General features: G+C 35.8%; 1 protein-coding gene across 2 annotated transcripts in view; it reads left to right on the top strand.

Annotated features, from left to right (window-relative positions):
• The window catches only part of CUL3 (cullin 3), a 112,619-nt gene that overhangs the window by 6,735 nt on the left and 80,785 nt on the right, over positions 1–25,099 (top strand). The window contains exon 2 of one of the 2 annotated variants that reach the window (XM_080670386.1): positions 15,500–15,697. The exons of the other annotated variant lie outside the window; for it this stretch is intronic. Coding sequence (XP_080526512.1) covers positions 15,500–15,697 — 198 coding nt within the window. The remainder of the gene's footprint in view (positions 1–15,499; positions 15,698–25,099) is intronic. 2 annotated transcript variants of the gene reach the window in all.

Genomic DNA, 25,099 nt, shown 5'->3' with positions numbered 1-25,099 from the left:
CCTATGGCACTTTCCTCGGACAGGTAGTCAGCCTAATTTCCTGAAATGATAATGACTTGAAAGTAAAGGTAGTATGATGCATTGGCAGTAACCTTGGATTAAGTGCAGAAGACCCTCTGGTCCAGTTTTTTCTGTTTACTAGCTGTGCTTTACATTTTGCTCCCTCCACCTTGACTGCTTCCTCCCAATCTGTTCACCTGTACATTCTGATCCACTACTTCACTCCTCCATATCCTCAGCCCGTTCTTAGAATTCTTAGCCTTTTCGACTGAGATCTGGCTTCGCCCTGAGGATACGGGCTTACCTTCTTGAATTGAGGTGTGTGTTTTTTTTTATAATCCTTGAATCACTGGGTCCAGGTGCCATTTATTGCCACTTCCATCATCTTTTGTGGCTCAGGCCTTTTTAACTATTCTTTTGAGTGTTTCTTATGACCATGTCCTGACTTACCTGTGCTCACCCAGTCGTTGAAGACTTTAATACCTTCTTCACAGACATGTTCTAGTTTAAATTTTAACTTGATCCATTGCATGTGGGCATAGTCATTCATTTATAAAATACATTTATTGTGTGTTCCCACTAGGAGTCAGGCACTAGATATAAAATAATAATCAAACAGATTTGGCCTATTCTGTATTTGTGATCTGTACCCTGTCTTGTTGCTTGTCATTCTGCTACTTTAGAAATCTTAAACTCCAATGTTGCGTACTATCCTAGCTCCTCCATTTATTAGATGTAGAACTTGAGCAAATCACCAAACCTCTGCCAGTTTCTTTTGTTAAAAGGCAGAACAATAGTACCTACCTTGCAAGATTGTAAGAATAGAGTGAATTCATGTAAAACTCTTATTACAGTAGTGCCTGGCACATAGTAAGCATTATAAAAAAATGCATGCTATGATTATTCAGTTATTCTACATGCTTGTTTCCTTCTCACATTAATGTCCTCTTGGATCTCAGGAAGATTCCTTTCATTCTCCCAGTCTGTGGTGATACCTGTTTCTAGTTGCCCTTTCTGTCCTGCTACTCCTCACAGCAAGGCCAGAAATATCATCAAAAAGCATCTTGGATCATTCCACCTATCTGCCTTTACTGCTTATAGTTTTTAGGCTATTTTGCACTCCTGGGGGAAATTGCAAGACCCATTGGTTCGATTCCCGGTCAGGCCATATGCCCAGGTTGCGGGCTCAATCCCCAATAGGGGATGTGCAGGGGAGTAGCTGAACAATGATTCTCTGTCATCACTGATGTTTCTCTCTCTCCCCCTCTCCCTTCTTCTCTGAAATCATTAGAAATATATATATTTTTAAATTCTCATCTCTCTTCTTCAAAAAATTTAACTACTGCTTCACTGTGTAAACTAATGTTAACTTGTATTAAGTTCTTTCACCTTTCTTCCCTTTTAGTTGTATTCTTTAACCTGTATCTTGACTCATTCTCAACTCCTCTCAGGTCTCAGAGAATGAAGATGTTTCTTTTCTTTCCTTCCCAATCCTGGTGACTACCATATTATCTTCATAGCCATGAGCCTTCAAATAGTTTGTATGTCGTTTATTAGAACACAATTTTCTTTGTCAGTGCAGCAGAATGGTATCCCAGCAATGCCAGATTTGTTTTCTCATCTTTAAGATGTGTACTGTAGCAATCTTTCTCACAGATTGTGAGGATTAAAAGAAATAATGTTAGAAAGTGTGTTCTACTGATGGCATCACTGAGACATTTAAAAGAATTTTTCTAATCATAAAGTCAGAATTTTCAACTAAAAATAATGTGTTTCATGTGGGACAGTTATTTTCAGACTCTTTATGTGGTCTCTAGGACCCAGGGAGAGTGAAGTAAGTATCTTCAAAAATCTCCCTCTCTGGTAATTTAGAGCATTTCCTATGTTGCCATAAAGTATAAATTGTTTAACTATTGCTTTAAAATAACCAGTCCTTAATCCAGACTTTTTTAAATTGAGCAGAGTCCTACTTGCCTAAATTGACAAAGTTAATAGGAAATTGAGAACAGAGCTTCTAATCCCTAATCCAGACCTTTTACTATTAGAAAGCATTACTTCTTTTTCTTAAGTTAGTTTTAAAGTTGAAAATGTAATTGAGTAAAATTTGTTAATTTGACTTCCATTCATTTAGTACTTGGAATCATTGAGAAAGGAATGGACCTAAATTTGCTCTTTAAATAAAGTTGTACTGCTAAGCAAAGGAATAAAGACATCAAAGGGATATCTTTACCTTCTTTAAGAAAATACAATCAATATTCTTTAGAGATACAGTACTTCTCTCAAAAAGCAAGCCATCCTTGCTAAGAGGAATACTTTACCATACCGATTGTAAGTCATTCTTATCTAAAGTGGCCCTTAACTGAGCAACACCTAGCCTTTTCTATTTGCCCTGTCCTCTTGAAAGTAATCATGACAAATACTTTTTCCTTTCCAATTTATTAATAATATGAGAAGTTTCTTTATAAGATTAGTAACTACAATTTGTTGAATGTCTACCTTGTATTAAGCTCTGTTTTAAGTACTTTGAAATATAATTACCTTAAATCCTCACAACAATCTTTGGATGTTGTTACTCCTGTTTTAAATTTATCTGGGGCTCAGAGACACAGTGAAATACATTTACATCTATGAAAGGGCAGAGCTGGGTTTCAGATGCATGTCTGACTCAAAAATTCATCTTCTTTGCACTACACCAGTGGTCGGCAAACTGCGGCTCGCGAGCCACATGCGGCTCTTTGGCTCCTTGAGTGTGGCTCTTCCACAAAATACCATGGCCTGGGCAAGTCTATTTTGAAGAAGTGGCGTTAGAAGAAGTTTAAGTTTAAAAAATTTGGCTTTCAAAAGAAATTTCAATCGTTGTACTGTTGATATTTGGCTCTGTTGACTAATGAGTTCGCCGACTATACCATACTACTTAATCATATTCTGTTAAGAATTTGCTAGATTCTGAAAAAAAAAATTTTCTTAATAGGAATGTATTAGAAAAAACAATTCTAAAGTTTTCATTTAAATTACTGCCCAGGGGCAGATTTGGGGTGTCCTGCAGCTTATACAATGCACTATTCGTTATAAAATCAAAATTAAGTTCTAGCCATTGGAAGTTTTGTTTTGTTTTGTTTTTGCAAGTCTAGGCCTCACTAGATTCAAGGTAAATGCACCACTCATCAGAGTGAATATTATAAAAACTGAATCAATAAAAGTACATATTTAGTAAAATTTGAGTACATAAAATGCTTAAATGGGCCCTAGTGTATATTGACTTTAGTCAACGTCATAACCTATCAGAAAGGCACATTAGTTGTCATACTTATTAGTTAACACATTTCTTTTTGGCAGATAGCACACATTTCTTTTTTCAGTTAATAAGAATTTATCTTGGTAAGTATATGTTTAGGAAAAAGTGATTTCTTAAAATTATTAATGTGTAAATATTTTAATATAATCTTTAATTTTTGTCTTTGAGAATATATTAAAGTTGATTAAGCAGTAAAATGAATTTTGAAGCACACAGATCAGCTATTTTAAAGTATTTCACTTTTCCTCATAGTATATGCAAATGAGACAAAAGAGATATATTTTTGGATGAACCCTAATCACTAGTCAAATAAAGTGACTTATTTGCTGCTATTTATATTCATATTTTAGTTTTTAAAAGCTATAAGGCACTTTAGAGGGAATCTGTTCTAATCTCATTTATTAGATGAGGAAACAGAGGACCAGAGAGAACGTTAACTTATGAAAGAACCATGACTTACTTAGAAGCCTGATTTCCAATTGAGAGCTTTTATTTTCTAGACCAAACTAAACTAAGTATTTGGCTGTAGTGACTTATTGTTAACACTAGAGGCCTGGTGCACGAGATTCGTGCACTGGGGGTGGGGGAGTCCCTCAGCCTGGCCTGTGCCCTCTTGCATTCTGGGACCCCTTGGGGGATGTCTACCTGCCAGCTTGGGCCTGATCACCCCAGGGATCAGGCCTAAGCCAGCCATCAGACATCCCTCTCACAGTGTGGGGCTCTTGCATTCCTGGACCCTTCGCTCCTTACCGGCCGCCTGCAGCGGAGGCAGGAGAGGCTCCTGCCACTGCCACTGTGCTCGCCAGCCATGAGCCCAGTTTCTGGCTGAGCGGCGCTCCCCCTGTGGGAACGCACTGACCACCAGGGGGCAACTCCTGCATTGAGTGTCTGCCCCCTGGTGGTCAATGCAAGTCATAACAACCGGTCGTTCCACCGTTCGGTCAATTTGCATATTAGGGTTTTATTATATAGGATTAGCATATTCAATTATAAAATGATTTCTTAATATTGAGCACCCAGGTGATTTGAGTTGAATAAGGGAAACTTACGCCAGAACACTTGGATTTCTTCATTGTTCTAACTAGCTGTGTGATCTTGGATAAGCCTCTTAGCCACAGTTCCCACAATTGTAAAATGAAGAGATTTTAACTTGGGGTTTAGGCTCATTCCAACTATAAAAATTTTAGCAAAGGCATTGTATATATACACTAGAGGCCCAGTGCACGAATTCATGCACAGGTGGGGTCCGGCCGGGCATGTTGGGAGGAGTAGACGGGGGGAGGTTGGCTGGCCAGCCCGCCCCGATCAGGGCCCATTCAGGGCTGGGCCAGATGGGGGGAGGGTCCACAGGCGATTGGCCATGGGGAAGGGCAGTGGGCCAGCTGGCCCTGCCCCCAAATGGGGTGGGGGATGCCGATCGGGGCCAGTAGTCTGGGGGAAGTGGCCATGGGTGTTTGGCCGGCTGGCCCTGCCCCTGATTGGGGTTGGGGGGGGCAATCTGGGAAGGGGCCAGCCGGGGGGAGTGGCTGCAGGTTGGCCAGCCAGCCCTGCCCCCTACTGGGGTAGGTAGTGCGATCAGGGGCGGGGCCAGCCAGGGGGAGGGGCTGCAGGCTGATCGTGGTGTGGGGGGGGGGGGGTTTGGCCGGCAGCTCCGCCCTTAATCGGGGTGGGAGAGTCTGATCAGGGGTGGGCTGGATGGGGGAAGGGGCTGCAGGAGGTTGGCCACTGGTCCCACCCCCTGATCAGGTTCGCTGGCCACAGTGGGTGTCATAGCGACCAGTCGTTAGGTTCATTATGGCATTACGGTCTCTGGCTTTTTATGTATATAGCAGATAAATCTATGAACTGATGCTGGTATGGTCCATGGCCTAAAACATTTTCTGTGATGTTGCAAAAGTCACCTACCATTTCAGCCTTAGAATTTCCTTTAAAATAAGAATGGTGTATTTCAGTGATGATGGTTAAATCTTAATATGAAGCAGTGGGAAAGTTAGCTATGTTGTACATCTTTCTGTGTGAGTTGGTAGTTTTAGAGAAATTTTGAGCAGATTTGATAGAAGATTTTAGTAGTAATAATTTTATATGATAGGCTTTTTGCTGTGATACCACATTTGGTTACAAGTTTAGGTTCATTCAGTTAAAAGACAAAACTAACTGTGGCACTTTATACTATTTCACAGGTTTTTACTCTCCCTATGGGTTGTATGTGGCTGATTCCAGTATATACTAATTTGTTATTGCCTTACATTTTATAGAGCTTTTACACATTATCATAGTTTTAGAAAAACTGATTTACCCATTAAAAAAAGAAAGCAATTTAGTGGCCCTTTCAGGGTCCCTCAGTTGGTTACAGTGTCTTCCCAATTAGCCAAGGTTTCGGGTTCAATCTCCAGTCAGGGCACATACAAGAAACAACCATTGAATTTCTAAATAAGGATAACAACAAATCAATGTTTCTCTTTCCATCTCCCTTCCTCTCTCTAAAATCAAACAATAAATTAAAAAAACAAAACAAAACACTTAGTGACTAAAGCTAAAGAGAAGCCAGTATTGTCATTTCTGGTTAAAATCAATAATTTCATATTATAGATAGAAATGTGGAACTCAGACATGCATTTAGATATAAAGTATTTTTCCCTGTAACATTACTACTGCTTCTTTCAAATTTTATCCCAAAATATGAGTCCTCCTTTCCTATTATTTGGTTTTCCAGATCAATGTTTAAAGAACAATTTTATACACAGGATCCTTAGTAGTGTTTGGTATTTCATAGTATATGGGAAAATGCAGCAAATGTTTTTATCATTTTAAAGTGTTGATCTTACAGATGTAGTAACTTTTATTGTCTTAATAGAGAAGATCTCTAAAATGTTTAAAGAGTCTTAATCAAAGTGAACATGGTTTATTCTCTGGGTAAAATGTATTTCAGGGTGCCAAGTAACAACTCCAACACCAATATAGGATAGTGACAAACTGCTTGCCTCCTTGAAAATGCTTAGGAGTGCATCTTTCTTATTGTGGTCATCATGAGACTTAAATGTTACACATACATTTCTTCATAAATGCAAAAGTCATTCACAGAGAGACATTTGAACTTTTATATCAGGTGTGATTTAAATGGATTTTAATAGGTTAATTTGGAAACTTGATTTGTGTCTTTGGAAAAGAATGTACAAAATTTTCAAATTGATTTTTGAACAGCTTACTCTTGTGAGATCTGAAATGCAGATTGTAATTGAACTTTCTGTTGGTGATTTAGCTTTCTCATCACATTAATGTTCTATAATTTAATGATATTGGAGGCCAACTGAGTGTAGATGAGACTTAGTTTATGATTCCACAGAATTGTCCCAGGCTACTGTGCTTTACCAGTTGACAATATTTTTCTCTTTCCTTGACATCAGTTATTACTTTTGGCAGCCCAGTTCCACTCGCCTCAGGTCTCCACTGGAATCAAAGAGAAACCAGTTAATCAAACATCAGTACTCTTAACTACAGTTTTAAGTCAATTAAGACTATATGTGTCTCTCCTGCGTAGTAAAGAAACATATTTATCGAGCAAGTGTTGTGTGCCAAATGCTTTCACAAACTTACTTAGTTGCCACACAATACAGTGTCTTCTCCCATTTCCTCCTCCCCAAGATGATGAGGAAAATGCAGTTTGGAAAGTTAAATAACTTGTCCAACGTATGAATGTTTCCCACTGGGCTGTTTTCCCTCAAAGCTTGGGTCTTTGGCTATATTTTTGCTGGTTGAGTTTGCTTAAAGATTAACTGATGGATAAATAGGATTATTGCAGATGTCATAAATCATTACATAGTTCTTTGTCATCAAATATGATTAATCATCATTAACAATAACTGGACTGCATTTAAATCATTTTTCACTGTTATCTAGGCATTGTGCTGTGTATTATAAAGGATACAATAAAATAAAGGAAGAGAGACTATATTACTCTGAGATGCTTAAAATCTGGGAGGGAGCTTCCTTTCATAATTGATGGCTTAGTTGTGTCTGACTAGAACACTGCCATTCCTCAGATATTTTTACCAAAGCAACTTTTTTGAGGCTGAAGCTTAAAATTAAGATCAAGCATTTTTCCTTGTTTATTTTTTTCTAGCTGTGTCATTCTGAATTGCTTGGAATTTCAAATTCTCACCCTTTTCCCCCACCCACCCTGTTCTACATTTCTTGTAGAAAATTATTCATAGGGGACTAAAGACTTCTTGTCTTTTGTATATAGTGAATGTGAAGAATATAGTTTTCTTCATTTTAGTTCTAATTGGCTCATACTATAGTTCTCTCCAACTCTTAGTAGTTACCTGACGGTTAAGATGTGTAAGTATATAATAGACTTACATCCTTTCAAATTCAGACCTTTAGAAAGTTATGTTTTTGTATCATTTGAAGTAATGTAGATGAAAAGTAAGATGTTTGTGAAAGAAAATTAAGACTGTTAGCATTATTTTTGTTATTGGTACTTTCTAATGAGGGAATTTCAATCTTGGATTGGGGAAAGGTAAGGGGGAGAAGGTCACTTTTAAGAATTAAAGTCTTGATTTGATTTTTAAAAGTTTTACTAAACCTTAAGAATTTAAGAATACGTAATTATATCTTCCCTTTAAAAAAGAGCTTTTGCTTCGCTGGCTGATCACTTTGTACATGAGCTTCTTGCGGGTAGATATCATATACACTTAACAATTAGCAAATATTAAATATTTGTGTATATGTCTGTGGTGCATTTTATTTTATCATTTGTTTTGCTGAAGTATTGTTACCAAGTCCCTCTTGAGTATATTTGCAGTTATTGCATTCTAAGTAAATCAGTTTCATCAAATGTAATTAAAATCGTACTCACATAAATATGTAAGGTAAGGATGTTAAAACTCTTTTTTTTAATGTACATAAAACTAGAGCCTTTAAATTTTGAGACAGGTAATGTTGCTTTCTGTATCAAGGATGGGTGAGGGAGAAATTAAAAGTTCATTATTAGCGTAATTATTTTGCTACCATTGTTGACATGTTCACTTGACTCCAGAACCAAAGCATGTATATGTAGGAATTTGCACTTGAAGCTAGTTTTCTTTTGTGTATTGTTTTTGGACTTGTTTAATTTTAGGAAAGATTGTAGCTTATGGATCTTCTCCTTAATGGCCTTTTCCATTCAGTAGTTTCCTCCCAGTTAACACTTTTTAATAAAATTCATGATTAAGTAGCCATGTGAAGTATTTAGTTAGGTGAATGAAAAATCTGAAAATATTAATATCTGAAATTTGAGTTTGTTGCTGCACGTTATTGTACTTAATTTTTATTTGAAAAAGACATTAGATTGTTTAAACATTAATTTCATTGCTGTAGATAAGCACATTAAAATATTCCATGTTATTGTGCTTAGTAATTCAAATATTCATGTTTTAAAAATTGCATTGGTGTAACATAAGGTAAAATAATACTCATTCACCAAGCACTTGTTTATAGCCTTCTAAGTTGCATTGAAGAAAAATATACATTCCCTTAAGTATCTCCTAGTCTAGTAAAAAAAAAAAAAAAAAGGTATACAACATATTATGAAGCATTATGATAATGTAATGATAGATATAACCCAAATATTATGAAATAGCTGAGAAGGAGTCATGAGCTTTGCTTGAAGTCAGAGAAGGATCCCTGGAGAATATGACACCTGAGTTGTATTCAGGGGCTATGTGAAGAATCAAATAAAGAAGAGGCAGAAGAAGACATGGGAAAGTGAATGGAGAGGAGTGACAGTGGTCCGGATTTACTATTAGTTTAATTTTGTTAGGGAATAAATGTAAAATAGGTAGTGGTGAGTGAAAAATGAAGTTAAAGTAGGCATAGACTTTGGCTACATTTTCACTGGTTGAAGTTGCCTACACTAGATCTTAAAGAGTTGTTATGTTCCCTTTTAAAATACACCCCCACAGGCCTGTCATTTATGAGAGCTGGATTTTGAACAGGGCATGATGCTCATATGTCTATTTTGATAGTGATTTTGAGGAAGATAAGAGTCCAAGAGGATATTAGCGTTCATGATGGTTAGAAAGCTCTTGCAGTGATCTAGATGAAAGTTTTAAGGCAATAATATTCAGGATGAAAGAATGGGGGCATATTTGTCTTAATGTTAGCAGCACTTGGTGAATGGATGAGAAGGTTTTGAGAGAGAGGAAAAAAGATAACGGTATGTTTCTATCTTGTTGTAACTAGGTGATTATATTGCCACTACTGAATCCGAGAATACAAGAGGGAGATTTGGGTGGGCATGGTGAGTGAGTTTACCAGGGGGGTTTTGTCTGGAGCATTTGATTGGAGACATTCAAAAGATAGTTGAATAAAATAGAATAAAATAGGCTTCAGGGATAATATCTGGGCTCCAAAATAGATTTGGGAGCAATTAACATATAAACCAATAATTTAACTTCTTGGAGATATGGGCCAAACTTCTTGGGAAATCTGAGTTAGGGATCCACCACCCAGAAAAGAAGTGTACACACATTATACTTGCAAAATTTTGTATACAGTTCTAGGGGTCTCCAGAATCTCTTGCCAGTTTAGTCTTGTGAATTTTAGAACCCTAGATGTGTGGGTAGTAGTTGTAACCATGAATGAAAATCCTTAGGGACCCAGTGTAGAGCGAAAAGAGCCCAGGACAGAACTTTCTCGGATTAAATGATTTAAATGACATTGACAACAGGAGACATGAAATAGGGGAATACTGTACCTGAAAGAAGGCTACATTATATTGACTTGCATTTATTTAGCATAATTGTACTTTTTTTTTTTAATCTTTACCCAAGGATATGTTTTTATTGATTTTTTTATTGGGGGGGGGGGGCAGGAGACAGAAAAAGAGAGAGATGGAACAAGAAACACAGAGAAACATCGATTGGTTGCCTCCAGCACTCGCCCTAATTGAACCTGCAACCTTTCGGTGTACGGGATGACACTCCAACCATCTGAGCCACCTGGCCAGGGCAGCATAGTTGTACTCTTAAGGTACTTTCATTTTAGCTCATATCTGTTTATTTGCTAAGCTTGAAAAGCTATATATTTTTTTCTGACATTTGATGCCCATATATGAGAATTCAAGAGATTCTATCATTGGGTACTGGTTAGTCAACATGAGAAGAATTATATTGTGTCCTGGGCTGGGCTAAATTCTGACATTCTTATTAGGACTGTCTTCGTGATAATTCTTTGAGATAGATGCTGTTATTAAACCCACTTTGCACATGAGGAAATAAAGGCTTAGAGGAGTTAATTTGCTCAAGGCCACATGGCTTGTGAATTTAAAACAGCCATGACACAAATCCAGGCCATTCAGACAGCTATGTTCTCTACTAGTATACCATTCTATGGTTACCAGGATAATCAGTGACTGACACTGTGATACTTACTTTACCATGTTAGCACAGTGAAATGTGAGGTGAGCCAAATAGTATGAACTAGATTTGGGGCTGTATGAGTTTTAATCCTAGCTTTGTGACTTGGATAAATTATTTAATCTCTTTTCCTTTGTTTGAAAATTTTTATACCTGAGCAGTCACCAGAAGAAACGTCATTGTCCTGTTGCTCCATCTGTGCTCTATAAGGCATGAATACTAAGGAAATACTACTGCAGTCTTGGATTATAAAACAGCTTTTACTTATATGAGAAATGATTTTAGTATAATGTAAGAGTACTTGTACAATATTTGAAGCCTCTTGGTTTATATTTTAAAAATTCTTTAGTCTCTAATAGAATATTTAGTAATTCATGCTGGGTAGAGACATTTTTTGTACGTTTTCTAGCTTTAATGGGATCTTATGTTATAGAGCTTGAAAAGATCATTTGAAGTTTTGCTCAACTATTGGCAGTATAGTTATCTCTGGTTTATAGTTGATACACAGCTCTTTCTTTGAAATCATCCTAAATATTCCTTCTGCTTCAGGTGTTTATTACTTAATATTAAGGGATGGTGTCTTAGTCTGCTTTATTGTAATGTCCGCATATGCTGTCAGCAAACAAAACCACGTCCCACATACTGTAGTCCTCTTTTATGGGATGAATTCCAATATCTCAAGTGGGTGCCTGAAATTGCAGTAGGACCAACAATAATAAGAACAGTTATAACAATATAATGTAATAAAAGTTATGTGAATGTGGTCATTTGTTTGAGGGGTTTTCTTGCTAAAGTCTTCATACAGACTCAATGCTTTCTTGCTGCTATCATTTGGGACACGTTTTTTGTTCATATCTTCTATCCACAGGTGTAATGCCTGTTTGTCTTCACTAAGCCCTTACGTATGTGGCTGTAACTATTGCGGTTTGAAGTATGATAGCTAAACTAGCACAGATTTCTTTTTCCTTCCTCACAATGTCATGGATAGAAGAGTCATTTTTGCTATCTATCTTCACAACCTCGCAGCATGTGAAATTTTTTTTATTAAGTTGAGAACTTTAACCTTTTCACTTAAAGGAAGCACTTTTTGCTTTTCTTTGGCATACCCAATTGCCACCATCACTACACCTGCTCTTTGGGGCCACTATTAAATAAAATAATGGTTACATGAACCACAGCACTGTGAAACAGCGATGGTTGATCTGATAACCAAGATAGCTGCCAAAGAGATGATTCCTGTCCTGGGCTGCACACAGCAGGATGGTGCCAGATTTCATCATGCTATTCAGATGGCTTGTAATTTTAAAATCATGAATTTTTTATTTCTGGAATTTATCATTTAGTATTTTCAGACCATGGTTGACCATGGGTAACTGAAACCACAGAAGGCAAAATTGTGGATAAGGGAGACTACTGTACACGGATTATTAAAGTTGTTATTATCACACGGGCTTGTATCTTTTATTTGTGAAAAGTTTAAATAGCTACATCTTATTTATATTTTATATGGATGGCACCCTATGTATCAGGATATCTAACCAAAAAAAATAGTAGTTTAGGTGTAGGGGTAAATTCAATTAAAGCCATTTGAGAAAAGTCCAGTAGACCTGGGATTTGAATATTTAAATAAAGGAAAGGCATTGTTCTCTTAAAGGGTTCCTTTTTAAGCTCTCCAAAAAAGTTTAGAATAATAAGACTCAGTTTGAATCATCTGCTTAAGAATCCTCTTCATTGATAGTTGAGCTGGTATTTTATTGGTAGAATGACTGAAAGAACTGTTTTGCCTACCTACTCCTTTCTCTTTGACATTCATACCCATTAGATGTGGCTTGGAGAGGATTTATTTTAAACCACTTTATTGAGGTATGATTGACATACAAAAAACTGTACGTATTTAATGTATGCAACTTGATGAGTTTGGAGGTAAGTATTTACCTGTGAAACCATCACCAAAATCAAGCATATAGTTCATTTCCAAACGTTGTTGTGGTGGTGTTTTTTTCCTGCCCTCTTTGGAAGAAATTCTACTAGTTCAGTAATTTCTGTTCATTTCAGGTCAGAAGTATGTGTGAAGCTGATAAGTAATTGTTGCAGGGTTTCCCAGATTGTGAATACAGAACTTGTAAAGTTCATGTGTCACAAAAAGGGCTCCTTACCCAAAGATTAGCAGGAAATCATTCAGTCAACAAGTATACTAGTAAGAGCCTGTTAAATGCCAGATCTGATTTTAGTGGCTGAGGGATTCAACAGTGAAAAAAATCCCTGTCTTCATGGAGCTGACATTGGCTGGGAGGAGGGAGGCCAAGAAAAATCCGGAATGTGAGGTTGGAACTTGAGGGTCACTAGTAGGAGGCTGCTGCTATTTTAAAAAGAGTGGGCAGTTAAAGCTTCATTTTAAGGTGACACTGAGCAGAGTTTTGAGGTTGATACATGAATGAGCCATGAAAGTATTTAGGGTAAAAACATTTCAGAGAGAGTAGCAGATACAGATACCTTGAAGTGAACTTGTTAGACGTATACAGGGAATAGCAAGGAAGCTGGTGTGGCTGGAGCAGAGCGAGCAAGAAGGGAGGACTAGCTCATGTCAGAGAGATTATCAGATTCGAATAAGGCTTTGTAGCATAGAGTCGGAACTTCAACTCCAAGCAAAATGAAATGAGTTACATGATTTAATTTTGTGTTTTCAGAAGGTCAGTCTGGTTGCTCTGTGATTATAGGCCAAGAGCAGAAACTGAGACCAGATAGGAGACTATTGCAATAAACTGAGAGATGATGGTTTGGACTAGGCTAGTAGCAATGGAAGTGGTGAGGAGGGCTTAGATTCTGGATATATTTTGAAGGTAGAGACAATAGAATTTCCAGTTGGATTAAAAGTGAGGTAAGGGTGTAACGAGGATTACAAGCTTTTTGGCAATTGTAAGGATGGATTGGACATTTGCTCATTTGGAGAAGACTGCATGAGAAGTAGATTTAGGGGAAAAAGATTAGGGTTTCTGTTTTAGACTTGCTAGTAGGCATTCAAGTAGAAACATTGAGTAGGAAGCTGAAAATATGACCGATATTAGGAGAGAGGGCCAAATAGGATATATAAATTTTGAGGTTAACTTAAAGCCATGAGAATAGATGAAATCAACTTCACCTTTTAAAAACAGTGTGGATGGACAAAAAAGCTTAGAACTTGAGCCTTAGGGTTGGCAGTTGTGATGAAGAAGAACCAGTAAGCAGACTGACAAATACAAGCCAGTAGAGTAGAAAGATGGTATAGCTTGGAAGGCAAGTGAGAAATCTGTTTCAAGTAGGAATGATTAGCTCTTTGAATTGCTGCTAGATAGGTCAAGTAAGATAAGAACTGAGACTTTGACCATTAAATTTAGCAGCGTGGACGTCACTGGTGACCTCTTCAAGAATAATTTCAGTGAAATGGTAGAAAATGGGAATCCTTACTAGAGGGGCTTCAAGATATAGTGGGGGAGATAGTACTTGGATACAGTCAACATAGAGTTGTTCTCCTTCCCTGCTTTGTGATTTTACTGTAAATGGAAAAGAGAGAAATTAGGTGGTGCTGGAGAAATATGTGGGGTTGTGAGGATTTGTTTGTTTTTAAGATGGAAAACTGATGATTTTGAATGCAGATGGAAATTATGTAGCAGAGAAGAGAAAAAATTTGATAATGCTAGGAAGGAAGATTGCTAACGGGGGTCCTTGAATAGATGAGTTGTTATGGAACTAGAGCAGTACTTGTTAAACTTCATTCTGTGTGTGAATCACCTGGGGTTCTTGTTAAAATGCAAGTTATGGTTCTGTAGGTCTGGATTGGGGTTCTGAAATTCTCCATTTATAACAAGTTCCTAGAATTTGCTCGTGTTTTTTGTCCCTGTGCTGTAATTTGAGTATAAAAATTGGGCACTAATTTGCTAGTAGCAGAAGAACTAACAAATTATATTGGTATGCAATCAACTAGATTAGTGGATATGGTGAATTTGTAGTTTCTTTTCAGGTTCCTGTTTCTCAGAACAGGAAGCAAGTCATTATCCAGAAAGATGGTAAAATCATCTAGGATATTTGGGTCAGTAGATTAGAGAAAAGTAGGATTGTGGGGTTAAACTAAGGGCCTATTTGTGATTAGTGGTCATGAATTTAAACTGAGATGAATTGAATATGAACATATGTTTTATTCATTTACTTTCAACTACATGGGTTCAGTGTAAGCAGGCAGTTGAGTCTTATAATGGTGTATTTTTGGAGGGAGGAAGAGAGGGACAAGTGACTTAAAACAAATGTTACATAAAAGGTAGTTACAAATGATGGACCATGGAATCTAATCTGGGAAAGGAGGAAAATTAGAGTATGCTAGGTTAAACAGAAAATGTGGAGCTTTATTTTTGTTTTTTGTTTGTTTTGTTTTTAATTTCAGGTCTTTCCTCAATCTTTAATTTTATCAAGGAGCTCAGTAAATCTACAGGAGAGGAAATCTCTGAGCTTGTGTTTTACTAAATAAACTTAGGGGAAAGATGTTTCACATTTTCTGCTAAAGTAACAAGAGATTGTGATTTTATTTAAATGGAGGGGTTCTGCTGCAGATGAGGGAGGTCTTAAAGGATTTTTTAAAAATGTTTTCTATCAACTAAAAACTTTGTAAATGTATTTTATTTCTAATAAAACAGATTGTTAACATCCTTATAAGTCATACAGCTTTATCATCATAGCCATATAATAAAATATTTACTGTATAGATAAATACAGACAAATTTTCAACCATTGGTTTTTGTTTTTGTTTTTGTCTCTTTTTCTCTCTTGGATATTACAGATGACCATGGATGAAAAATATGTAAACAGCATTTGGGACCTTCTGAAAAATGCAATTCAAGAAATCCAGCGTAAGAATAACAGTGGTCTTAGTTTTGAGGAGCTCTATAGAAATGCATATACAATGGTTTTGCATAAACATGGAGAAAAGCTCTACACTGGACTAAGAGAAGTTGTTACCGAACATCTCATAAATAAGGTATCCAACTTTAAAGGACTGTTACTAATTATACTGGATCTAGAAAATCTTTATACTATATTTTACTATGACTAGAAGTATTGTTTTTAAAGGCTCTAGGAAGCCTATAGAAATAATTAATGGTTATATTACAAAACCTTACTCAAAACTTAATAATCAACTAAATCGGAATTTTTTATAATTGAGAGATGAAATTTGTGTTTTATGAGCAATATTCTCTATAATCATAGTTAAGGAAGCAAACTTTCAGTAATTTACAAATGCTTATTTATTAATATGTTAATTATAGAGCATCATTTTTTCCTTAAAATGCTTAATCAACCAATATTAGCTTTCTCCACTTTCTCTGCATAGTTGAAAATATTAAAACTACATTGTTATTTGTCTAAGACTTTTTACCATTTGAAACTGACTTTATTTATTTTAACTGAGTTTTACTTTAGAAATGTGAATTTTAAAAAATTAGTGGTGGGCTGTTAACATTATCAAATGGTTCTTTGGTTCCAAAAAGATGTATTTGTTTTTTTAAAACATATGTTTTTATAAAGCAAACTCTTCCACTGCAAGTATGTCTGGCTTTAAGATTGTCAGATAAGATGTAAATGCCACAGATAAATAAAAACTCAAAAGTTTTTGTGTGGTATTAGGGTATTCATTTTTTTAAATTTTATTTTTGAGAAAATGGAAAAATTGTACCAATAGTACAATGATCTCATTGTAGATTCACCTGTTGTTAATATTTTGCCACATTTTTGTCCAATCCGTTTATTGATACATGTTATTATTCAAATTACAGATATTATTGCTGAACAATTAAAGAATACGTTTTAGATTTATTTACTCTCAAATATTTGGGAATATCCTAAGAACAAGGAAATTCTCTTACTTAACCAAAGAACAATGTTCCAAATCAGGCAGTTTAACATTAATATAATACTATTACCTGATACAGTCCACATATAAATTCACCCTTGTCCTGTGTAGCAGTGATATCCTTTATTTCAGTTTTCTGATCCAGGATCCAATCCAGGATCACATACACAATTTCTCAGCCTTTCTTTGTCTTTCAACACATTGACATTTTTGAAGAGTATAGGTCAGGTTTTTTGTAGATTGTCCCTCAGTTTTTGGTTTGTCTGATTGTTTCCTCATGACTAGTTTCAGGTTATGCATTTTTGGCAGGAATAATACATAAGTGATGTTGTGTCCTCAGTGCATCACATCAGGAGGCACATGATGTCAGTTTATCCCATTATTGGTGATGTTAACTTTGATCACTTGGTGTCCGCCAGATTTCTCCACTGTAAAGGTACCTTTTTTCCCTTTGTAATTCATAAGTAATTTGTTCAGATATATTTTGAGACTGTATAAATATCCTGTTCCCCAAGAAACTTCCATGTGATGGTTTAGCATCCATTGATGATTCTTGCATGAATCATTATTACTCTAGTGGTTACAAAATAGTCACTTTTTATTTCTATTATTCCTCTGCAAGTCCTTTCTCTTAAGTGGGATTACATAAGCAGTAGCTAGTATCTCATAAAGCAGGTGATATGTTCTTCAGGCAATTCAGTGGTTATTTTCCTACTAGGAAAATATGGTGGATGCAAAGAGATACATGATACTAATGATTCATAGGTTTGTTTTTACTCTGATGTGAGAGATGATACACACATTAGATAACAGTGTGAGGCATTATATAATTAAGTGGTAATAAGTTACCATGGGCTATAAGATTTCATGAGAAAGGATCAAATTTAAGTGAGCCATGATAAATTTGGGATATAAGTGAACAATGTGGAAGGCATTCTAGAGATTGCAGGTATCACGTGATTATACAGACATGTTCACTTAGGTGGTAACTAGTGTTTGATTGAGGTATATAATAATGTATGAGAATCCGTGGATTATGGTGTTGCAAAAATGGTTTGGGAACCAATTGGAGAAAAACTTGAATGCCAAGTTAAGGGATTTGAACTTAACAGTGGAGGTTTATTGGATGTTTTTAAGTAGATGATAATGTGACATTTTAGGAAGATTAAAATGGAATTTATATAATGTAGAATTGGGAGGTTGTTCTCTGGAAGCAGGAGAAAAACCAGGAAAATCTGAGTAAAGCATTAGGCTAGAAATGAATGGATAATGTCAGAAATTGTAAAGTAAGACTAGATGGTATTTGGTTATTGGGAGAATTATGGTGCTACCAATAGAAATATTGTGAAATAATAGTGGAAAACTGATTTGGAATGAGTAGAGGAAATGACAAATTTTGTTTTAGATTATATTGAAAATTTTTGTAGTTGGCAAGCACCTTAGAAATTATTTTACATGTGAGGATAATTGAGTGTGAGATAATAATAAAATGCTCAAGTAAAAATCATATGCTTGGAGATACAGGTTTAGAGCTTGGGTAGGAGCTCAACACTGAAGATAAAGATTTGGCATTTGGTAACGTATCTTGAGGAATAAGTGTTGGAGATCACAGAGAATGAAAATCCCAGAGCCAAGGAATGAATCTTCAAGAGCAAACTGTGGTTAAATAGGTATGAGAAAATAAGACTAATATAAGGAGCTTGATATCAAACAAAAAAAGAAAAATAGAGTGGAAGAGTTTTGCTTAAAGCTCTTGAAGGGAGAGAAGATTGGAGCAACTGAGTTCTTGGATGTGGAGAGAGTTGGGAACAATGGGGAAGTAAAGGTAGAAGAGAGGGGCATGTTCTCATTTGCCAGAGTTCTACAGAGAATGATGATAACACAATGATTCTTAATTACTCTATGTGCCAGGTCCAGTTCTAATGCTTTTTACAAGTATTAACTTGGTTAATGGTCACAATCCAATGAGCTAGATAGTACTATTATACCTATTTTGCAAGTTAAGAAAGTGAGGCACAGAGATTGGTGATTTGTCCAGATGCATGTAGCTAGTATATGGCCAACATGAAACATTCAGTCATTGTGGTTTCAGGCTGAGTCCTTGACTTCTCTGTAGATTGGCTCCTGAGGTATACATAGTGAATGAATCAAGATGTAATAAATATGCTAGCCTTGAGGCTGCATGAGGGGCTTCGAGTAAATTGGCTCAATGTTTGTAAAGCTATAGTCCTTTAAATTCTAGGACTTAGTTTATATTATTCAAATGATGGAATTGGCAGTAATATCTCTGAGATTCTTTAGTTCTAAAACTGTTATGAATCTAATAATTAAGCCATACATCTGAAAATTAGGTGGAGTCTTGGTCTAGCCCTTGTGGAGAATATAGGGAGGAATTGCCAAGTGAGGAAAAAGCTCAGTAGAAAATAGATCGAATGTGTGATTGCCATCATCATCATCATCATCATTATTATTATTATTATTTTAAGCAGTGCTTTGCAGCTTGGGCACAGAAACAGAAAAATCATCTGTCGTTAATGTGCTATGGTTTAGAATTGGCTTATCCAAAAAGTGAGGAGGGAAGGCCAGAATGGGAGGTCAGTATTTAAATGATTAATTTTTGTATTCTCCAACATGGTTAGGTAGAAATTGAAGTCAACGTGAACACATAATTCCATGGTAACTGCGAGAGCTTTAGCATTTTTCAGGTGTTTAAAGTGATCCTATATTAAGGTTAACTGTCATTTCAAAATATAGGCAGTTCCCCAATATATTCCAGAGAACATGTATTCAAGTTGAATGTACTAAAGAAATTAAAAATATATTTGCTAAATTATTTATTTCTTTTACACAGGTATTAATGATATAGCACCGGCATCTGAAAATGTTCTTCAGTATTTTTTTTTCACAAGCACTCATTTGACAGCTTAAACTGTCAATTTCTGACTAAGAAATGTACCAGTTTCAGCATAGCTAATTCTCTATTTCAATTGAATTAACTTTTTGAAATTCTGTTAGTATCTGTGCTTACATTTTTGTGTTTTCCATTTATCTTATTTGATTTAACTGTAAATACTACTGTATGGAGACAACAAAAGAAGTCTGTTAACTGACAGGCAGGGTCATCATATAGTAATCCAAAAGGTTTGTCTCCTGATATAGGAAATCTTACACTTGTTCTACCAAATAGGACTTATAGAAATGCTTCCGATTAAATGTGTGTAAGAGTAGTTTGCATGAAAATCAGTATCAGCAGTCTCATCATTGCACCTTCTGACTAGAAGATGAAGGAGTGGTTTAGGGTTCTGTAGTGTCAGTGTAACTATCTTCAGTCTTACCAAATATATCCTTTTGTGTTTTGAAAGCATTATTACATGGTCTGTTCATCAGCTTTTTGTTCTCTATGCTTTTAGCAGTTTGCTAAACTGCCTAACTTGTCTATGTGTGTGTGTATAAAGTGTTTTGGGGTTTTTGTGTGTGAGTGTGTGTGTGTGTGTGTGTGTGTGTGTGTGTGTGTGTGTGTGTGTTTTATTTTTAAGCAGAAGGAACCTTTGCTTAAAGGTTCTACTGAAGTGAACCTTTTAGTGTTTTAGTGCTGCGGCCTAGATAGCCAGAACCTATCTTTTCATGTTGAAAAATGCAACGGAAATACAATTTTTACATGGAATCAGGGCTGGTTTATTGAGGTTTATTGGCACCCTGATTTCAAGATGAGAATAATGAACATTTTGAGGAACATTTTTGATAAAGCAGAATGTTACAAACTACCAGTGGGCATATGAAGGGAGAACACTTATTTGAGATGAAATTATCTGATTGACTTTAGAAATGAGTTCACAAAATTGAAACAGGCATGGAAAAGCTAAATTCTACTTTTTCTTTCTTGGTAGTATTTTCTTTCTAACTCTAGCAGAATGTTCCCTTTGAAGAAACTGAGACTCAAAGGAATTCAGTAAATTTTTGAAGACCACAAAGTGAAACTGAGGGTGTGATGTGGCCTTTGTGTCTCGCCATAAGAAAAAGCTTGTCTTATTTTAGAAAATATGAAACCTTTTCAGAATTCACAGGGATTATTTTTCTTTAACTCTTTTCTAAATAAAATAGCTTTAAAAGCATGGTTATATTGGAGAAAAAACATTCTGCTACTTTCCAGTTTTAAGAATTTTTAAATTATAGATCATTTTGTCAAATCAGATGTGTCCTTTGTAAGACTTATCATCACTGAATTCAACATTTGAAGGTATTTATTTGACAGGCTCTGGCTTAGGTGTAAGAAATATATTGGTAAATAGAATGCATCTGATCCCTGCACTCGTGGAACAGATAAACAAGTGTGTAGTTATAAAATATAATGGAGAAAACATCATACAGAGTGATAGAGAAAAATGATGAGGGCAACTACATAGGCCAAGAAAGGGCTCCTGGAGGAAATGGTGATGTTTAAACTGAGACTTGAAGAATGAAAAAGGTGCTCATGAGACAAGTGGGTTGAAGAGCATTCCAGGCAAAAGCAATGCCTATGACATTTTTTTTCTTTTCCTGTAAAGGACCAGATAGTCAATATTTTCAGCTTTCAGAACCATGCATTCTTTGTCAGGGCTCCTTGACTCTCCTGTTATATAGCACAATGACAGCAATAGACCATATACTAGTATAATGAATGGCAGGGCAGTATTCCAAGAAAACTTTCTTTTAACAGGATAGCAGGCTATCATTTGCCCATTTCTGGACTAGAGAAAATGGGGGAGGGGGAGAGCCAGTTGTGAATGGCAAATTAAGAATTAGTAGTGAGGCAGAATGGAATTGGAGAGAGAAACAAGCCAGATCGTGGTAGACCTTGAAGCCCGGGTATAAGAGCTTCATACTTAATATATGTACAATAGGAAGTCATGAAAGGATTTTAAGCAAGACAGTGACATGATCTGATGTAGGTTTCTAAAACTTTAACTCGGGTTGCTGTGAGAGCTCAAAGTTGGAAGGCTCAAGAGTTGAAGTGAGGGGAACAGAGTAATAACTTCAGGTGACAGTGGGGATAAAGAAAAGTTTTCCATTTCAAGAAAAATTTCTGATGTAGAAATATTGTTGCCTATGGATTGATTATCCCAGATGATTTATAGTTTTTGGGCTCTTGGACAATTCAGTGATTTGGGGTAAAACAAAAAGATGCTCCATTTGGACAGATTACTTTTAAGATGCCAATGAAATTGGGTATGCAAATCTAGTTCTCTGAGAAGTTTGGACTGGAAATGTAAATTTGGGAATTATGAGCATATAAGTGATATGTAAAGCCCTGGAAGTGGATGAAATCACACAGAAAGAAGAAATGAGGGATGCAGCTAGAACTGATGAATTTAAACATTTCAGATAGTTTGAGGATTGTGGTAGAGACTGAAAAATGGCCAGAGTGTTTAGTGTTACTTAAGATTCAGTGCTAACCTTAAATTACAAAATAATTTAATTTCAACATTGTTGATTTGAGTTGTGGTTTTCTTTGTATGTGTGTTTTATGTTAAAAGATAGTTTTAAATTAAAAAATAGGGATACTCAGTTCTGTTACTTGTGGGCAGGGTTAGGTAAGGATTGAATCATATTTTTTAAAGTTTTCTACAGATTTATTGAGGTATAATTGACATCTAAAATTGTAAAATATTTGAAGTGTTTTGTTTTGGAGGGATTATCTCCTTTTAGAAGATTTCTATTTGAGGTTTAAACTTGACAGTCTCTAAGTTCATAGTACATTAAACTAGAACTTGCCATTTTTTCTTTTACTCACTGTTGAGCATTCCATATTTAATAATAAATAATTTAGAAGCAGCTGCAGTAGAAAAGTACTGGGTAAGAAGTAGGAAGAGCTGGACTTAGGGCTAATTTTGCCACCAACAGTCTTGAACAAATTACTAGACTTTTCTGAAATTGGGGTTGGTTTTGTTTTTAGCCTGAATGATTCCTAAGATTATATAATGAGTGTGTTTTGACAATTTTGGGTTATTGAGACTTAAGAGGATCATAGTTTTTGCAGTTTACCATTGTTCATTCCTGTGCCATAATATGTGTAGAATAAAAACATTTCTATTCTTAATTGTTTCTTACAGTCAGAGATAAAATTTGTTTTAACATGTCAAGAATGCTTAACAGGTTTCTTAGATTTGCTTATGCTTCATTTGTCATTCTCAAATTATTACTCTATAGTAATAATTTAATAATATGGCAGCCTCACAAATGAGCTTATAAAAGTGAATTCTTATACTTTGAAGGTTTGTTTTCCTCTTAGAAAAGCAGCTGAACAACAAAAAAAAAGATGTTGATTTTTTAACTCGACTCGAAATAGTTCCTTATTGCTAAAATGAACATTTATTTCAGTGGCTGTCAAGATCTTTCTATCCATATATCCTATTTTTCAAATAATATCTTACTTTGATTGGATGGGGAAGAAGGCAAAATAAGAAGAGCTTCACCCTGCTCACTTTTCATTCATTCAGAAAACTGCCTATTGAGGACCTACTCATGCCAGGCACTGTTCTTCTAAGTATTTGCAAAGATCCCTCCTCTTGCAGAACTTGTTTTGGACTTAGTACTTGAATCTGTGTCTTATAATCCTGCTCAATTCTAAGCTCTTTTTTAGGTAGGAAAATTGAAGCCTTGAGAGGGAATAGTTTCCATTTTTAAGTAACTTTCTTTTTGGATTTTGTTTTGTAAATTGAAGTCTTTGTAGAATAGCACCCTACTGTTTATTATTTGTACACAGGGTCTCATTTGCTGAAAATGTTTCTATGTAAACTATTGTTTTAATATATTAATTTGTCTCCCCAGTTTTAGAGGAAAATAAAAATAGCCAGAGTTTTAGATATTACGTTTATTTGTAGGTAAATTAAGATGTTTATATGAGGGTACTAATCGCATATGGAAATTAAGTTGGTAATTTTATGGTAGGCTCTAGACCAACCTTGGGCAAACTACGGCCCACGGGCCGGATCCGGCTGTTCTATCCGGTTCTCTTGCTCTCCCCTCCGCTCCTTTACTTTGAATTTATATTAGTTCACACAAACACTCCATCCATGCTTTTGTTCCAGCCCTCCGGTCTAGTTTAAGAACCCATTGTGGCCCTCGAGTCAAAGAGTTTGCCCACCCCTGCTCTAGACTATTGTGTAGGCCAATTAGACTCAGCTTCTATAATAAAGCTTTTTAGTGCTTTTCCTTCCTTTCTAGGTAAATGTGAATGAATGTAGAGAGATTTTTAATGGCATTTATGTTATAAATATAATGTTATAAATATAATGGTTGCAGTGAATTATGAAGAATGTTGATAAAAGCACTAGAAAATAAGATTTTCATTAGCAGATTCAGAGGCCCACCAATACTCTCTTCTGTGTTTCAGCCACCAAAATATAATTAAGATATCATAGTTGTCATCAGAAAGCTCCCAGTTTTAGTGAGGTAATCACATTTGAAGGGAAATTGTTGTGCCTGAGGAATGCAGAGCAGGGTAGAAAGAAAAGGTCATGAGTTTTAAAGGATTGTTAGACTCACCATGTGAATAAACAAAGGCCAAAGATAGTGTCAGTAGGAAAAATGGCATGAGTAGAAAAGATAGGTAGGTATGAGCCTTGGTCAGGTAGATCAGTGTAGACCAGCCATTTTCAACCTGTTTGCTGCAAGAATTTTTAAAACATGCAATACCTGACCTCTTTTGCCTTAGATTGTCAGATTAAAAAATGACAGCAGCCCACATAATAGCCATTCAGTATGAATGCCCTGTCTTGAACCATAAATATGTAGGTCATATAAGAGTTGTACCTTATTGTCACGTCGCATAATAAGGTTGTATCTGATTGGTTAGTTATTGGTAGCAGAAATCCTTATATACAAGTATTCCCCTGAATTTTTTTTTAAGTCACTTTGGAGCACAAAGAGTAGGTAATTTTTTTTCATGGCAAATCAATCAAAATTATACCTTTTTTGGTCAGATTGGTAAAAAATATCATACATTTTTTGGTGTGCCGTAGAAATTTAGGAATTAGTTTATGTGTGCCATGAGATGAAAAAGGTTAAAAATTACTAGTGTAGATGGAATATAAAGGATTGCAGGTGCATTTGTAGGAAATAAGAATGAGAGTTACTTGGACAAAGTTTTGAAAGACATTGTAGGGGAGTTGGCCTTTATTTTGTGGGTGGTAGCAGCCAGAGACTGGAGAAGATGGAGTAAAGGTTCAGTAGGAGTGTAGTTTTCAATGCTTTATTGTGACTTATTTTTCATTCTGCCATCTTCACTTCTCTTTTTTTCTCACTTAAAGTTGCCCGAAGAAACTGAGAACCCATCATATTGAATATTAGAGTTGCTTAAGGTGTTGACAGGAGTCAAACAGAAGAGGAAGGTGTACTGTGTGAGTTAGTTGTACAGAATCTTAATGAATCAGATATGGAAAAGTTACTTGAATATGTGTAGGATAATCTCAAAAGAAAAAGAAATTATTGGGGAAAGGGTAGGAAATAGGGATTATTAGAGAGTTAGAAAGATAGCAATCTTGTGATATG

The sequence above is a fragment of the Plecotus auritus genome (assembly GCF_963455305.1).
Source record: "Plecotus auritus genome assembly, chromosome: 5".
NCBI lineage: Eukaryota > Metazoa > Chordata > Mammalia > Chiroptera > Vespertilionidae > Plecotus > Plecotus auritus.
Note: the sequence above shows the minus strand (reverse complement) of the source record. Positions and strands in the feature narration are given on the sequence as shown.